The 13,996-nt window shown below is 46.5% G+C and overlaps 3 protein-coding genes across 3 annotated transcripts; 2 read left to right on the forward strand and 1 right to left on the reverse strand.

Moving 5' to 3' along the window:
• Positions 1-1,200: 1,200 nt before the first annotated feature.
• LOC144951609 (protein S100-A1-like) lies at positions 1,201-2,711 on the reverse strand. The gene is made up of 3 exons (XM_078881891.1): positions 2,689-2,711; positions 2,025-2,209; positions 1,201-1,403 (listed from the first exon to the last, which is right to left on the reverse strand). Exons 2-3 carry the CDS (start codon positions 2,163-2,165, stop codon positions 1,218-1,220), a joined length of 327 nt encoding a protein of 108 aa, XP_078738017.1. The 5' UTR covers positions 2,166-2,209; positions 2,689-2,711; the 3' UTR covers positions 1,201-1,217.
• Positions 2,712-4,454: 1,743 nt separating this feature from the next.
• Positions 4,455-6,168, forward strand: LOC144951606 (protein S100-A1-like). The gene is made up of 3 exons (XM_078881889.1): positions 4,455-4,499; positions 5,154-5,338; positions 5,966-6,168. Exons 2-3 carry the CDS (start codon positions 5,198-5,200, stop codon positions 6,149-6,151), a joined length of 327 nt encoding a protein of 108 aa, XP_078738015.1. The 5' UTR covers positions 4,455-4,499; positions 5,154-5,197; the 3' UTR covers positions 6,152-6,168.
• A 6,126-nt stretch (positions 6,169-12,294) lies between these two features.
• On the forward strand, positions 12,295-13,996 carry LOC144951605 (protein S100-A1-like). Its single transcript, XM_078881888.1, has 3 exons — positions 12,295-12,339; positions 12,993-13,177; positions 13,805-13,996. The coding sequence occupies exons 2-3, from the start codon at positions 13,037-13,039 to the stop codon at positions 13,988-13,990; spliced, it is 327 nt and encodes a 108-aa protein (XP_078738014.1). The 5' UTR covers positions 12,295-12,339; positions 12,993-13,036; the 3' UTR covers positions 13,991-13,996.

The raw sequence follows: 13,996 nt of genomic DNA on the forward strand, positions 1-13,996 counted from the left end.
GCTCTCTACGACGTCTGCGCCAGGCACCCCGGGGGGGCTGATTCGGAGTTATGATCCCCCGGGGGCCCCACCCCTCAAGGGGGGGGGGGGGTTGGGTATAAAAGGGGATGTGTCGGAGGGCTCGGGGGGAATATTAAGCTAACCAGTGAAGACTGAAGACGTCTTAGCTAGAGCCCTGGACTCCCCTGGTTCGCCGTCCTTATCAGGGCCGAACAGGACCGAGCCAGCGGCGTGGTCCCGAGATCCAGAGCCGGTGCTCGTGTCAGAGCTGGTCTGGGACTCAGGGTACCGGGCCCGACTTACCAGTGTCGGGCCAGTTAGCCTCCCCTAGCCCGTTAGTGGAGGACTAGGAGACAGGCTAGCAGTAGCTAGCGCGTGTATCCCCAGCCAGCCGGGTGAGGGGGCCGATACCCCCTCTAGTGTTGTATGCCACAACCGTGCTGTGTGAATCAAACCCGTGTGCCTCCAACTCCGGCGTCCAAGAGTCATGAACTCTACTACACCAGTATTAGCATGTACCTGTAAGATAGGAGAGTGCAACCCAACGGGCATGCGAGCATGATAGATCTGAGAGAGAGAGAGAGAGTCGGAAATAACAGCCGACATAGGCAGATAGGATGGATCAAGATCTCACATATGTTACACGAGGGAAATGCTTCAAACCAAACCCACGATTTGCTGGGGACTTTTTGGCAGTGTGCAACGTAAGGGCAAATCCATAAAACGCATAAAAATGTTTTATTGTAAAGAACGTGCCGAAACCAGCATGGAAAGAAAGTATTGGCCAATTGTTCACGAACCCCCATTTCAGATACTTGTAAAAGACAATCATGTCAAGTCGATTGTGCCCAAGCAGTAAAGTGTTGCGATTATGGCAATGTGGGCACGATTACATGCCCACAATAATCGTTGGCGTTAGATTATGGTTGTCAAAACGGCCAACATGGAACTGTTGGGACACTGGGTGTATCGTACCTACATTAGTTTGTCAGCTTTATATATATTAAAGAAACTTTTCATCAGGAAACTACAGCAGTAAACTGGTAGACTCCTGGTACGTTTCATATAGCCAGACAATGCCTGGTAGTTGCCCATCGTAAATGGCAGTGCATGGCGACCACTGCAGTCGTGTCTGTATTTAAAGTGACAAGTCACAAGCACTGCATGTTGCGATCAAATGTTTATTTCACAGTATCCGTATCATTCAAACAGCCGCGTTACTCTTTGAATGCGGTCAGCGCGTGGGTCCTGCCATGCCGCTCGTGGTGCGCTCGGAAGTTGGGGTGGCAGCAGAATTTCAAGGCCGCGATGGTGATCACGAACTCGAGGAAGTCGACTTCCCCATCTTTGTCATCGCCAAGGTCCCGCAGGATGCGGCTCACCACGAACCCATCCACGGGATTCTGAATGGAAGCACAACGGCAAGGAGTTAGAAAAGACTGGATTCTTGACCGAGTGACAGACTGCAAATACATGTACAACAATAAAGGGAGACACTTGTTAAGTGGCGTGCATATGCAGGTCATGCCACTGCATGTTGATTAACGGAGCAGCCGATAATAGTACTGCATATTCTCAGATCACCATAATGGCTGTGGCTTAACTGTAAATATGCTAACAAGTACTGCATTCAGTATTGACAGCTTTCATTGTAACCGACAGGACTAGATTCAAATCCCGTCTGGTTTTCTGACCGGATTGGGCTCAATGGACACTCTTTACCCTCCGACATCGCCGGATGAAGCAGATTAAGATCGCCAAAGAAACGTCGCTAGTTTACTTAGAACCACACCGGTGTCATAAAATAGTAAAGAAAGGTCCACATTTGTTTAGGCGACAAACATTACTAATTGGGTGCATTGGTGTTTAAAACGACATGTATATTTCACGCCATCCAAACAAAAAAAAATCTTGATTGTGCGGAACGGAGATTCGAGGGTCAAAGCTAATAATTGAAAGGCAGAGTCGAAAATGGGACGATTAGAGGGACTCGTCCATACGATCAATCAAAAGCCACGTCTCACCTGGATCAGACTCTTGCCCTTATCCCCCTTCAGGAAGCTCCTGAACGTTTCCTTCTTCAGACAATCTTTGACAGCGTTGTCGCGGGCGAGCTCATTGAAGGTGGACAGGAGCTTCAGGGTGGCTGCATGGAGGTCGGTCATCTTGGCAGAGGAGATGCACGGTCGAGTCGGCAAGTGAGAGGAATCTGCGAGGATAAGAGACAGATTTCCGTCCCCAGAAGATAATACACGAGGCATCTCATTTTACGCATCATTATGTGATAGACCACACAACTACCTTAAATCCTACTTTGTTTTTTTCGGTAAAGTCACGTAGGTAATAAAAACAACTACATTAAATCACGACGTTTCGGAAGCAACACAATCCTCCATCTTCAGGTGGAACCGCCACAGCAAAAATTACTGTAGCGAAGAAAAAGTAATTTTTTTTTTACCTACGTGACTTGACCGAAAAAAACCAAAGAGTATGGATCCTTGCAGTCACGAAGACTTAAAATCTAGAATTACCTTAATCCTAGCAATATCACACGGAACACTAGATTCCGTCCCTTCTAGCATCATCCCGGGCAATGCACCGAACCCAAGTAAACCACACGCCTGGCAAAGATCCCCACTATACAAGGCATATTCCCCAACACAGACGCGGTAGCAGCGGCGCGGGCACCTGAAAGCGACGTCTGCAAATGCACCAACAACCTCTGCTGCCAATGTCGCGGCTTTTATGAAGCGCGGCCAGTGACGTCACCACTCACAGCTGCTCGCGCTCATTGCGCGATCGAGTGACGAGTTTCATTGATTGGTTTCGTTTTTCCGGTTTCCCGGCTCAATTACAAGGGAAGTCCGTGATGCGTGAGCACAGCAACAGCGTAAAGAGACAATGAACTGGGAGTCGCGTGCCACGATGCTGCGCCATTGTCATCAAGCGGGCGTTTGATGGAGAGAGGCGTGGAGGAGTTTGCACGGAGACGAGTTTAATGTAATTCTGTATCGTTACTCGCAGCCCAGACCACAGCCTCCGCAGTGCCGAAATTACAAGTATATGAGATGCTTGCGTTTTAACCTCAGAATTTGATTGAGACAGGCGTATGCACGTGGGTCTGCCGTGGTGTCATGGTTTGCTCACTGGATGTGTCATGCAGAGGTCTTCGGTTTCATCTCCCAGAGCGGCAATTTACAATAATGCCCACACATCAATGTAAACACCGCAGGTATTTGATGGGTATGTTTTGCCAGCAATACCTTGACAAAGTAATCACAAGGATGGTCACCTCCAGTATGTCAGAGCAGGAAATATGAATTGAGATTGTTAAAACTCACCAATGAAGACAATGTGCGTCAAATACAGTGGTCACAATATGATCCCATTACATTCAAGAAAAGGATAAAACACCAAAAACCAGTTCGCACAAAAATCGAACATTCCATAGTCACCGCTTCTGGCACGTCCTCCTTAAAGGCAACCTGGACTAAGTTGTGTTGCCTGGCACGATCCGGTGTGAAGCTTCCTCCCGGCCCATCGCGCCAACGCCTCGCATGTTCCTGGCGCTGTTCCGCCCACACGGGTTCTGCATTCGCCTTAGCGGTCTTCTCCTGATCGCTCTGTGCCCGCTGGCCAGCAGAGTCCTCAATTTCCGTAGCACTCCTGTCGAGCCCGGCGGCAAGATTCGTGTCGCCGCCGTGTGGCTGAGAATGAAAAGGGCCTGGATTGATCTCAGCTTGGCACAAGGTTTCATAATGTTTTTGGTGTTTTATCTTTTTCTTGAATGTAATGGGATCATATTGTGACCACTGTATTTGACGCAATTCACATTGTCTTCATTGGTGAGTTTTAACAATCTCAATTCATATTTCCTGTTCTGACATACTGGAGGTGACCATCCTTGTGATTACTTTGTCAAGGTACTGCTGGCAAAACATACCCATCAAATACCTGCGGTGTTTACATTGATGGGTGGGCATTGTTGTAACTTGCCGCTCTGGGAGATGAAACCAAAGACCTCTGCATGACACATCCAGTGAGCAAACCATGACACGACGGCAGACTCACGTGCATACGCCTGTCTCAATCAAATTCTGAGGTTAAAACGCAAGCATCTGATTTACTTGTAATTTCGGCACTGCGGAGGCTGTGGTCTGGGCTGCGAGTAACGATGCAGAATTAAATTAAACTCGTCTCCGTGCAAACTCCTCCACGCCTCTCTCCATCAAACGCCCGCTTGATGACAATGGCGCAGCATCGTGGCACGCGACTCCCCAGTTCATTGTCTCTTTACGCTGTTGCTGTGCTCACGCATCACGGAATTTACTTGTAATTGAGCCGGAAAACCGGATTAACGAAACCAATCAATGAAACTCGTCACTCGATCGCGCAATGAGCGCGAGCAGCTGTGATTGGTGACGTCACTGGCCGCGCTTCATAAAAGCCGCGAAAGTGGCAGCAGCAGTTGTTGGTGCATTTGCAGACGTCGCTTTCAGGTGCCCGCGCCGCTGCTACCGCGTCTGTGTTGGAGAATATGCCTCGTGTTGTGGGGATCTTTGCCAGGCGTGGGTTTTACTTGGGTTCGGTGAGAGCCGTGCATCGCCCAGGATAATGCTGGAAGGGACGGAATCTGTTCCTCTGTGTGATATTGCTAGGATTAAGGTAATTCTAGATTTGAAGTTTTCGTGACTGCAAGGATCCATAATCTTTGGGTTTTTTTTCGGTAAAAAATAATAAACTTTTTTTATTCACTACAGTAATTTTGCTGTGGCGGTTCCACCTGAAGATGGAGGCTTGTGTTGCTTCCGAAATGTCGTGGTTTAATTTTAGTTCTCTTTATTTTTATATTACCTACGTGACGTCACCGAAAAAACAAAGTAGGATTAAGGTAAATTTGTATTTAAAGCTTTCCTGACCGCAGGGATTAATATTCTTGGTTCTTTCGGTAAAGTCACGTAGAAGGGAAATAATACAAATATATTGTGTAATATTTGTATTTTAGTATTTCCCTTCTACGTAACTTTACCGAAAGAACCAAGACTAGGATTAAGGTAGTTTGTGGTCGATCACATAATGATGCGTAAGATGAGATGCCTCGTGTATTATCTTCTGGGGACTGAAATCTGTCTCGCTCTGCCGTGTCCTCGCAGATTCCTCTTGCGTACCGACTCGACCGTGCATCTCCTCTGCTAAGATGACCGACTTCCATGCAGCCACCCTGAAGCTCCTGTCCACCTTCAATGAGCTCGCCCGCGACAACGCTGTCAAAGATTGTCTGAAGAAGGAAACGTTCAGGAGCTTCCTGAAGGGGGATAAGGGCAAGAGTCTGATCCAGGTGAGACGTGGCTTTTGATGATCGTATGGACGAGTCCCTCTGCTAATCATCCCATTTTGGACTCTGCCTTTATTTTTTAGCTTGGACCCTCGAATCTCCGTTTATCACAATCGTTTTTTTTGGATGACGTAAAATGTGCATGTCGTTAACCACAATGCAGCCAATTATTAAGGTTTGTCGCCTAAACCAAATGTGGAACTTTTTTACTATTTTATGACGCCGTTGTGGTTCACAGTAAACTAGCAACATTTGCAATGTGAGTACGCCGTTTTTCTTTGGCTATCCAATCTGTTTCATCAGGCAATGCCGGATTTGTCAAGGTCTGAGGGTAAATTGAATGTTATTGGGCCCAATCCGATCGGAAAACCAGAGGGGGCTTTTAATCTAGTCCTATCGGTTACGATGGATCGTGTTTTAATACTGAATGCAGTACTTGTTGGCATATTCACAAACATTATGAGGATCTGAGAATGCAGTATTATCGGCTGCTCCGTTAATCAACATGCAGTGGAATGACCTGCATATGCACGCAATTTAACGAGTCTCCCTTGATTGTTGTACGTGTATTTGCGGTCTTCCATTCGGTTCAGTCTTTTCTAACGCTTGCTGTTGCGATTTCCTTTTCAGAATCCCGTGGATGGGTTCGTGGTGAGCCGCATCCTGCGGGACCTTGGCGATGACAAAGATGGGCACGTCGACTTCCTCGAGTTCGTGATCACCATCGCGGCCTTGAAATTCTGCTGCCACCCCAACTTCCGAGCGCACCACGAGCGGCATGGCAGGACCCACGCGCTGACCGCATTCAAAGAGTAACGCGGCTGTTTGAAATGATACGGATACTGTGAAATAAACATTTGATCGCAACATGCAGTGCTTGTGACTTGTCACTTTAAATACAGACACGACTGCGGTGGTCGCCATGCACTGCCATTTACGATGGGGAACTACCAGCCATTATCTGGCTATATGAACCGTGCCAGGAGTCTGCCTGTGTACTGCTGTGGTTTCATGATGGAAAGTTTGTTTTTTAATTTATATATAAAGCTGACAAATTAATGTAGGTACGATACACCCAGAGTCCCAACAGTACCATGTTGGCCGTTTTCACAACCACAATCTAACGCCAGCAATTATTGTGAGCATGTAGTCGCGTCCACAACTTGCCATCACAACACTTTAGTGCATCGGCACAATCAAGGTGACCTCATGGTGTCCTTGCCAAATCTGGACTTTTCAAGTATCTGAAATGGGGTTTGTGAACGAGAGTGGCAACTTATTTCAACGCTGGCTTCGGCACGTTCTTTTCAATTAAAAATAATTATGCTTTTTATTGATTTGCCCTTGCGTTGCACACTGCCAAAAAGCCCCCAGCAAATCATGGGTTTTGTTCTAAACATTTCCCTCGTATACCATATTGGACATCTAGAGCATGACCGTTGCACGTGAAATATTTGTTTCAGATGGCTGTGGGGGCATGTGTTGTGACCAACTTGGACACTAAGAGTTTGAGGTGCTTCTTTATTAACAAGCACCATCGGGGGTTAATACTTTTAAAGTAATTCCGTCTGATAATCGACAATACTCATGACAGTTGGTAGGCTGCCTGACTGGTGACGCCCCGAGATGGTAAAGACTGAGACAATGGTGAAGACTTCAGCAGCACGATAGGTGATCTATCTTTGTATGACAGCTCTTATGCCAGCAGACCTGGCTCTGCCTCTGGCCACACCCTTTCTTGGTGTCCCCCTTCTGTGACCTTTCTCCTAGATCCCCCTGTCGTGAATAACCTGGCTGACATCAGGGCTGCCAAAGCCGCAGATTCCTTTCCCTACCAGCAGCCTGCAATATGCTGCTACGTTATTATTCTATGCCACTACACGCGCATGGTCTTGTCTTCATTTGTGGGAATGACCAAAAAATACCGATGCAAGTCTGCTTCATTCAAACTTCATACAGGTAGAAACAACAATCCCACACTGCCCATCAGGGATTATTTGTCTGTCGTGCATAGCCACGCCCTCGATTTGTATTTCAGAGCGCTTCGGGCGGGCTCAGCACCACGTGACGCGCCGCCCCACGTAGGTTGCGCCGCGTGACACGGATCGCACAAATGCGCTGTCCAACCAAGTTCCTACCTGCCCACTCCGAAAGAACGTGTTATTCCTACAGAACAATGCCCCATGCATTTATAGCTGTATTGAGCGATAGTTTATGGTGCAATTCCTATGAGAACGCATTTGAATATGTAACCACACTTTTTATAATTGTACTGCCTGGAAAAAATAGTTTAAATCAACTAGATATTTTTGGTTCTTTTGGTAAAGTCACGTAGAACGGAAATAAAAAAAAATGATCACGACGTTTCAATTGCAACACAAGCAATCATCATCAGGTGTGAAAACCACAGCAAGAAAATTGCTTGTGTTGCAATCGAAACGTGAGAATTTTATTGTTTATTTTTTATTAGTTTCCTTTCTACGTGGCTTTACCGAAAGAACCAATATGCAGTCACGAACGTTTTAAATCGAAATTCACCTAAAGATAATTAAGACATTACAAACACTTCAAATTACTGCAGTTTCCCAATCCTCTTGAAATGACTGTTTACGTGAAGTATTCACAATCCTTCAGGATGGAAGGAATTAAGTTTGAAGCAGACCTATATCCTTGTAGTCACATTGCCACAAATCAAGACGGCCATGCAGCAACATGTCCCAAAGGCCATCTGCTCAGTCTCATACTTGGTACGTTTGAGGGAAACATGCATAACACACGAGACCGAGGGAAAGTGTGAAACGTCTAAATCTTGACTTAAAGCTTTCGTGCCGGCAGGAATTCATTATTTGGGTCTTTCGGTAAAGCCACGTAAATAGAATATCAATTTTTAAAAATAGCCAGACACGCCGGAGTGGTTATAAGCAGGGTGTGGACGGAGAGAGCTGGGCTGTTCTGCTAGGTCAACTCTGGGATGAAGCCAAATCATTACTCAATATGAATTCCTGCAGTCACGAAAGCTTTCTTTGGGTCAGCTAACAATGTTGTTTTGCTAACAATGTTGTTTGAACTTCAAATGAACGTGCCCAAATTGTCAAAAATATGAATTTTCCAACGTTCACGCTCACCAATGACACCTGCACTGCATACATTTGGAAGTCCCGATTTGGCAGGAAACACCATTAGTCCACCTTCCATGGCAAGGACCTTTGGTTGTGGAGGTGGCTCTACAATGTTGTGGTCATGATAAGTTGTGGAAACGTTGCTCTTGCAGTTTGTTGGAAATATTTGGCGTTGTGGTTGAAAAACATCGTCACTAAACACGTGGTGTTCCTAATACGATTGTTAATGCATCTATGTTCAGGATAGGTTACCTTGGTCAAAAACTACAGAATCACATACAATGCAAATATTTATTCCACGAAAATGCAAAGGGAGTGCCAATTGGAGGTACAAACTAGAACCGGGCAGCCCATCCTACCAATTACTTGGGTCACAACTTTATGAATCTTTCAGTTATGAAGCCACAGAACTGCAAGCAAGAAATCCATTCCTGGCACGTTCAGTATTACATGACTATTGATGGTAGTCGTCTATTGCAACTAGCAACACAGGGAGACCACTGCAGTAGTTTATATTACCCACAATACCAAGCCACAAGCCCACCACGTTGATGCAACCACAAAGGTTTATTTCATAGTATGCGTATCATTCAAACAGCCGCGTTACACTTTGAATGCGGTCAGCGCGTGGCTCCTGCCATTCCACTCGTGGTGCGCTCGGAAGTTGGGGTGGCAGCAGACTTTCAAGGCCGCGATGGTGATCACGAACTCGAGGAAGTCGACTTGCCCATCTTTGTCATCGCCAAGGTCCCGCAGGATGCGGCTCACCACGAACCCATCCACGGGATTCTGAATGGAAGCACAACGGCAAGGAGTTAGAAAAGACTGGATTCTTGACCGAGTGACAGACTGCAAATACATGTACAACAATAAAGGGAGACACTTGTTAAGTGGCGTGCATATGCAGGTCATGCCACTGCATGTTGATTAACGGAGCAGCCGATAATAGTACTGCATATTCTCAGATCACCATAATGGCTGTGGCTTAACTGTAAATATGCTAACAAGTACTGCATTCAGTATTGACAGCTTTCATTGTAACCGACAGGACTAGATTCAAATCCCGTCTGGTTTTCTGACCGGATTGGGCTCAATGGACACTCTTTACCCTCCGACATCGCCGGATGAAGCAGATTAAGATCGCCAAAGAAACGTCGCTAGTTTACTTAGAACCACACCGGTGTCATAAAATAGTAAAGATAGGTCCACATTTGTTTAGGCGACAAACATTACTAATTGGGTGCATTGGTGTTTAAAACGACATGTATATTTCACGCCATCCAAACAAAAAAAAATCTTGATTGTGCGGAACGGAGATTCGAGGGTCAAAGCTAATAATTGAAAGGCAGAGTCGAAAATGGGACGATTAGAGGGACTCGTCCATACGATCAATCAAAAGCCACGTCTCACCTGGATCAGACTCTTGCCCTTATCCCCCTTCAGGAAGCTCCTGAACGTTTCCTTCTTCAGACAATCTTTGACAGCGTTGTCGCGGGCGAGCTCATTGAAGGTGGACAGGAGCTTCAGGGTGGCTGCATGGAGGTCGGTCATCTTGGCAGAGGAGATGCACGGTCGAGTCGGCAAGTGAGAGGAATCTGCGAGGATAAGAGACAGATTTCCGTCCCCAGAAGATAATACACGAGGCATCTCATTTTACGCATCATTATGTGATAGACCACACAACTACCTTAAATCCTACTTTGTTTTTTTCGGTAAAGTCACGTAGGTAATAAAAACAACTACATTAAATCACGACGTTTCGGAAGCAACACAATCCTCCATCTTCAGGTGGAACCGCCACAGCAAAAATTACTGTAGCGAAGAAAAAGTAATTTTTTTTTTACCTACGTGACTTGACCGAAAAAAACCAAAGAGTATGGATCCTTGCAGTCACGAAGACTTAAAATCTAGAATTACCTTAATCCTAGCAATATCACACGGAACACTAGATTCCGTCCCTTCTAGCATCATCCCGGGCAATGCACCGAACCCAAGTAAACCACACGCCTGGCAAAGATCCCCACTATACAAGGCATATTCCCCAACACAGACGCGGTAGCAGCGGCGCGGGCACCTGAAAGCGACGTCTGCAAATGCACCAACAACCTCTGCTGCCAATGTCGCGGCTTTTATGAAGCGCGGCCAGTGACGTCACCACTCACAGCTGCTCGCGCTCATTGCGCGATCGAGTGACGAGTTTCATTGATTGGTTTCGTTTTTCCGGTTTCCCGGCTCAATTACAAGGGAAGTCCGTGATGCGTGAGCACAGCAACAGCGTAAAGAGACAATGAACTGGGAGTCGCGTGCCACGATGCTGCGCCATTGTCATCAAGCGGGCGTTTGATGGAGAGAGGCGTGGAGGAGTTTGCACGGAGACGAGTTTAATGTAATTCTGTATCGTTACTCGCAGCCCAGACCACAGCCTCCGCAGTGCCGAAATTACAAGTATATGAGATGCTTGCGTTTTAACCTCAGAATTTGATTGAGACAGGCGTATGCACGTGGGTCTGCCGTGGTGTCATGGTTTGCTCACTGGATGTGTCATGCAGAGGTCTTCGGTTTCATCTCCCAGAGCGGCAATTTACAATAATGCCCACACATCAATGTAAACACCGCAGGTATTTGATGGGTATGTTTTGCCAGCAATACCTTGACAAAGTAATCACAAGGATGGTCACCTCCAGTATGTCAGAGCAGGAAATATGAATTGAGATTGTTAAAACTCACCAATGAAGACAATGTGCGTCAAATACAGTGGTCACAATATGATCCCATTACATTCAAGAAAAGGATAAAACACCAAAAACCAGTTCGCACAAAAATCGAACATTCCATAGTCACCGCTTCTGGCACGTCCTCCTTAAAGGCAACCTGGACTAAGTTGTGTTGCCTGGCACGATCCGGTGTGAAGCTTCCTCCCGGCCCATCGCGCCAACGCCTCGCATGTTCCTGGCGCTGTTCCGCCCACACGGGTTCTGCATTCGCCTTAGCGGTCTTCTCCTGATCGCTCTGTGCCCGCTGGCCAGCAGAGTCCTCAATTTCCGTAGCACTCCTGTCGAGCCCGGCGGCAAGATTCGTGTCGCCGCCGTGTGGCTGAGAATGAAAAGGGCCTGGATTGATCTCAGCTTGGCACAAGGTTTCATAATGTTTTTGGTGTTTTATCTTTTTCTTGAATGTAATGGGATCATATTGTGACCACTGTATTTGACGCAATTCACATTGTCTTCATTGGTGAGTTTTAACAATCTCAATTCATATTTCCTGTTCTGACATACTGGAGGTGACCATCCTTGTGATTACTTTGTCAAGGTACTGCTGGCAAAACATACCCATCAAATACCTGCGGTGTTTACATTGATGGGTGGGCATTGTTGTAACTTGCCGCTCTGGGAGATGAAACCAAAGACCTCTGCATGACACATCCAGTGAGCAAACCATGACACGACGGCAGACTCACGTGCATACGCCTGTCTCAATCAAATTCTGAGGTTAAAACGCAAGCATCTGATTTACTTGTAATTTCGGCACTGCGGAGGCTGTGGTCTGGGCTGCGAGTAACGATGCAGAATTAAATTAAACTCGTCTCCGTGCAAACTCCTCCACGCCTCTCTCCATCAAACGCCCGCTTGATGACAATGGCGCAGCATCGTGGCACGCGACTCCCCAGTTCATTGTCTCTTTACGCTGTTGCTGTGCTCACGCATCACGGAATTTACTTGTAATTGAGCCGGAAAACCGGATTAACGAAACCAATCAATGAAACTCGTCACTCGATCGCGCAATGAGCGCGAGCAGCTGTGATTGGTGACGTCACTGGCCGCGCTTCATAAAAGCCGCGAAAGTGGCAGCAGCAGTTGTTGGTGCATTTGCAGACGTCGCTTTCAGGTGCCCGCGCCGCTGCTACCGCGTCTGTGTTGGAGAATATGCCTCGTGTTGTGGGGATCTTTGCCAGGCGTGGGTTTTACTTGGGTTCGGTGAGAGCCGTGCATCGCCCAGGATAATGCTGGAAGGGACGGAATCTGTTCCTCTGTGTGATATTGCTAGGATTAAGGTAATTCTAGATTTGAAGTTTTCGTGACTGCAAGGATCCATAATCTTTGGGTTTTTTTTCGGTAAAAAATAATAAACTTTTTTTATTCACTACAGTAATTTTGCTGTGGCGGTTCCACCTGAAGATGGAGGCTTGTGTTGCTTCCGAAATGTCGTGGTTTAATTTAGTTCTCTTTATTTTTATATTACCTACGTGACGTCACCGAAAAAACAAAGTAGGATTAAGGTAAATTTGTATTTAAAGCTTTCCTGACCGCAGGGATTAATATTCTTGGTTCTTTCGGTAAAGTCACGTAGAAGGGAAATAATACAAATATATTGTGTAATATTTGTATTTTAGTATTTCCCTTCTACGTAACTTTACCGAAAGAACCAAGACTAGGATTAAGGTAGTTTGTGGTCGATCACATAATGATGCGTAAGATGAGATGCCTCGTGTATTATCTTCTGGGGACTGAAATCTGTCTCGCTCTGCCGTGTCCTCGCAGATTCCTCTTGCGTACCGACTCGACCGTGCATCTCCTCTGCTAAGATGACCGACTTCCATGCAGCCACCCTGAAGCTCCTGTCCACCTTCAATGAGCTCGCCCGCGACAACGCTGTCAAAGATTGTCTGAAGAAGGAAACGTTCAGGAGCTTCCTGAAGGGGGATAAGGGCAAGAGTCTGATCCAGGTGAGACGTGGCTTTTGATGATCGTATGGACGAGTCCCTCTGCTAATCATCCCATTTTGGACTCTGCCTTTATTTTTTAGCTTGGACCCTCGAATCTCCGTTTATCACAATCGTTTTTTTTGGATGACGTAAAATGTGCATGTCGTTAACCACAATGCAGCCAATTATTAAGGTTTGTCGCCTAAACCAAATGTGGAACTTTTTTACTATTTTATGACGCCGTTGTGGTTCACAGTAAACTAGCAACATTTGCAATGTGAGTACGCCGTTTTTCTTTGGCTATCCAATCTGTTTCATCAGGCAATGCCGGATTTGTCAAGGTCTGAGGGTAAATTGAATGTTATTGGGCCCAATCCGATCGGAAAACCAGAGGGGGCTTTTAATCTAGTCCTATCGGTTACGATGGATCGTGTTTTAATACTGAATGCAGTACTTGTTGGCATATTCACAAACATTATGAGGATCTGAGAATGCAGTATTATCGGCTGCTCCGTTAATCAACATGCAGTGGAATGACCTGCATATGCACGCAATTTAACGAGTCTCCCTTGATTGTTGTACGTGTATTTGCGGTCTTCCATTCGGTTCAGTCTTTTCTAACGCTTGCTGTTGCGATTTCCTTTTCAGAATCCCGTGGATGGGTTCGTGGTGAGCCGCATCCTGCGGGACCTTGGCGATGACAAAGATGGGCACGTCGACTTCCTCGAGTTCGTGATCACCATCGCGGCCTTGAAATTCTGCTGCCACCCCAACTTCCGAGCGCACCACGAGCGGCATGGCAGGACCCACGCGCTGACCGCATTCAAAGAGTAACGCGGC

The sequence above is a fragment of the Lampetra fluviatilis genome, chromosome 63 (genome assembly GCF_964198595.1).
Source record: "Lampetra fluviatilis chromosome 63, kcLamFluv1.1, whole genome shotgun sequence".
Classification (NCBI taxonomy): domain Eukaryota; kingdom Metazoa; phylum Chordata; class Hyperoartia; order Petromyzontiformes; family Petromyzontidae; genus Lampetra; species Lampetra fluviatilis.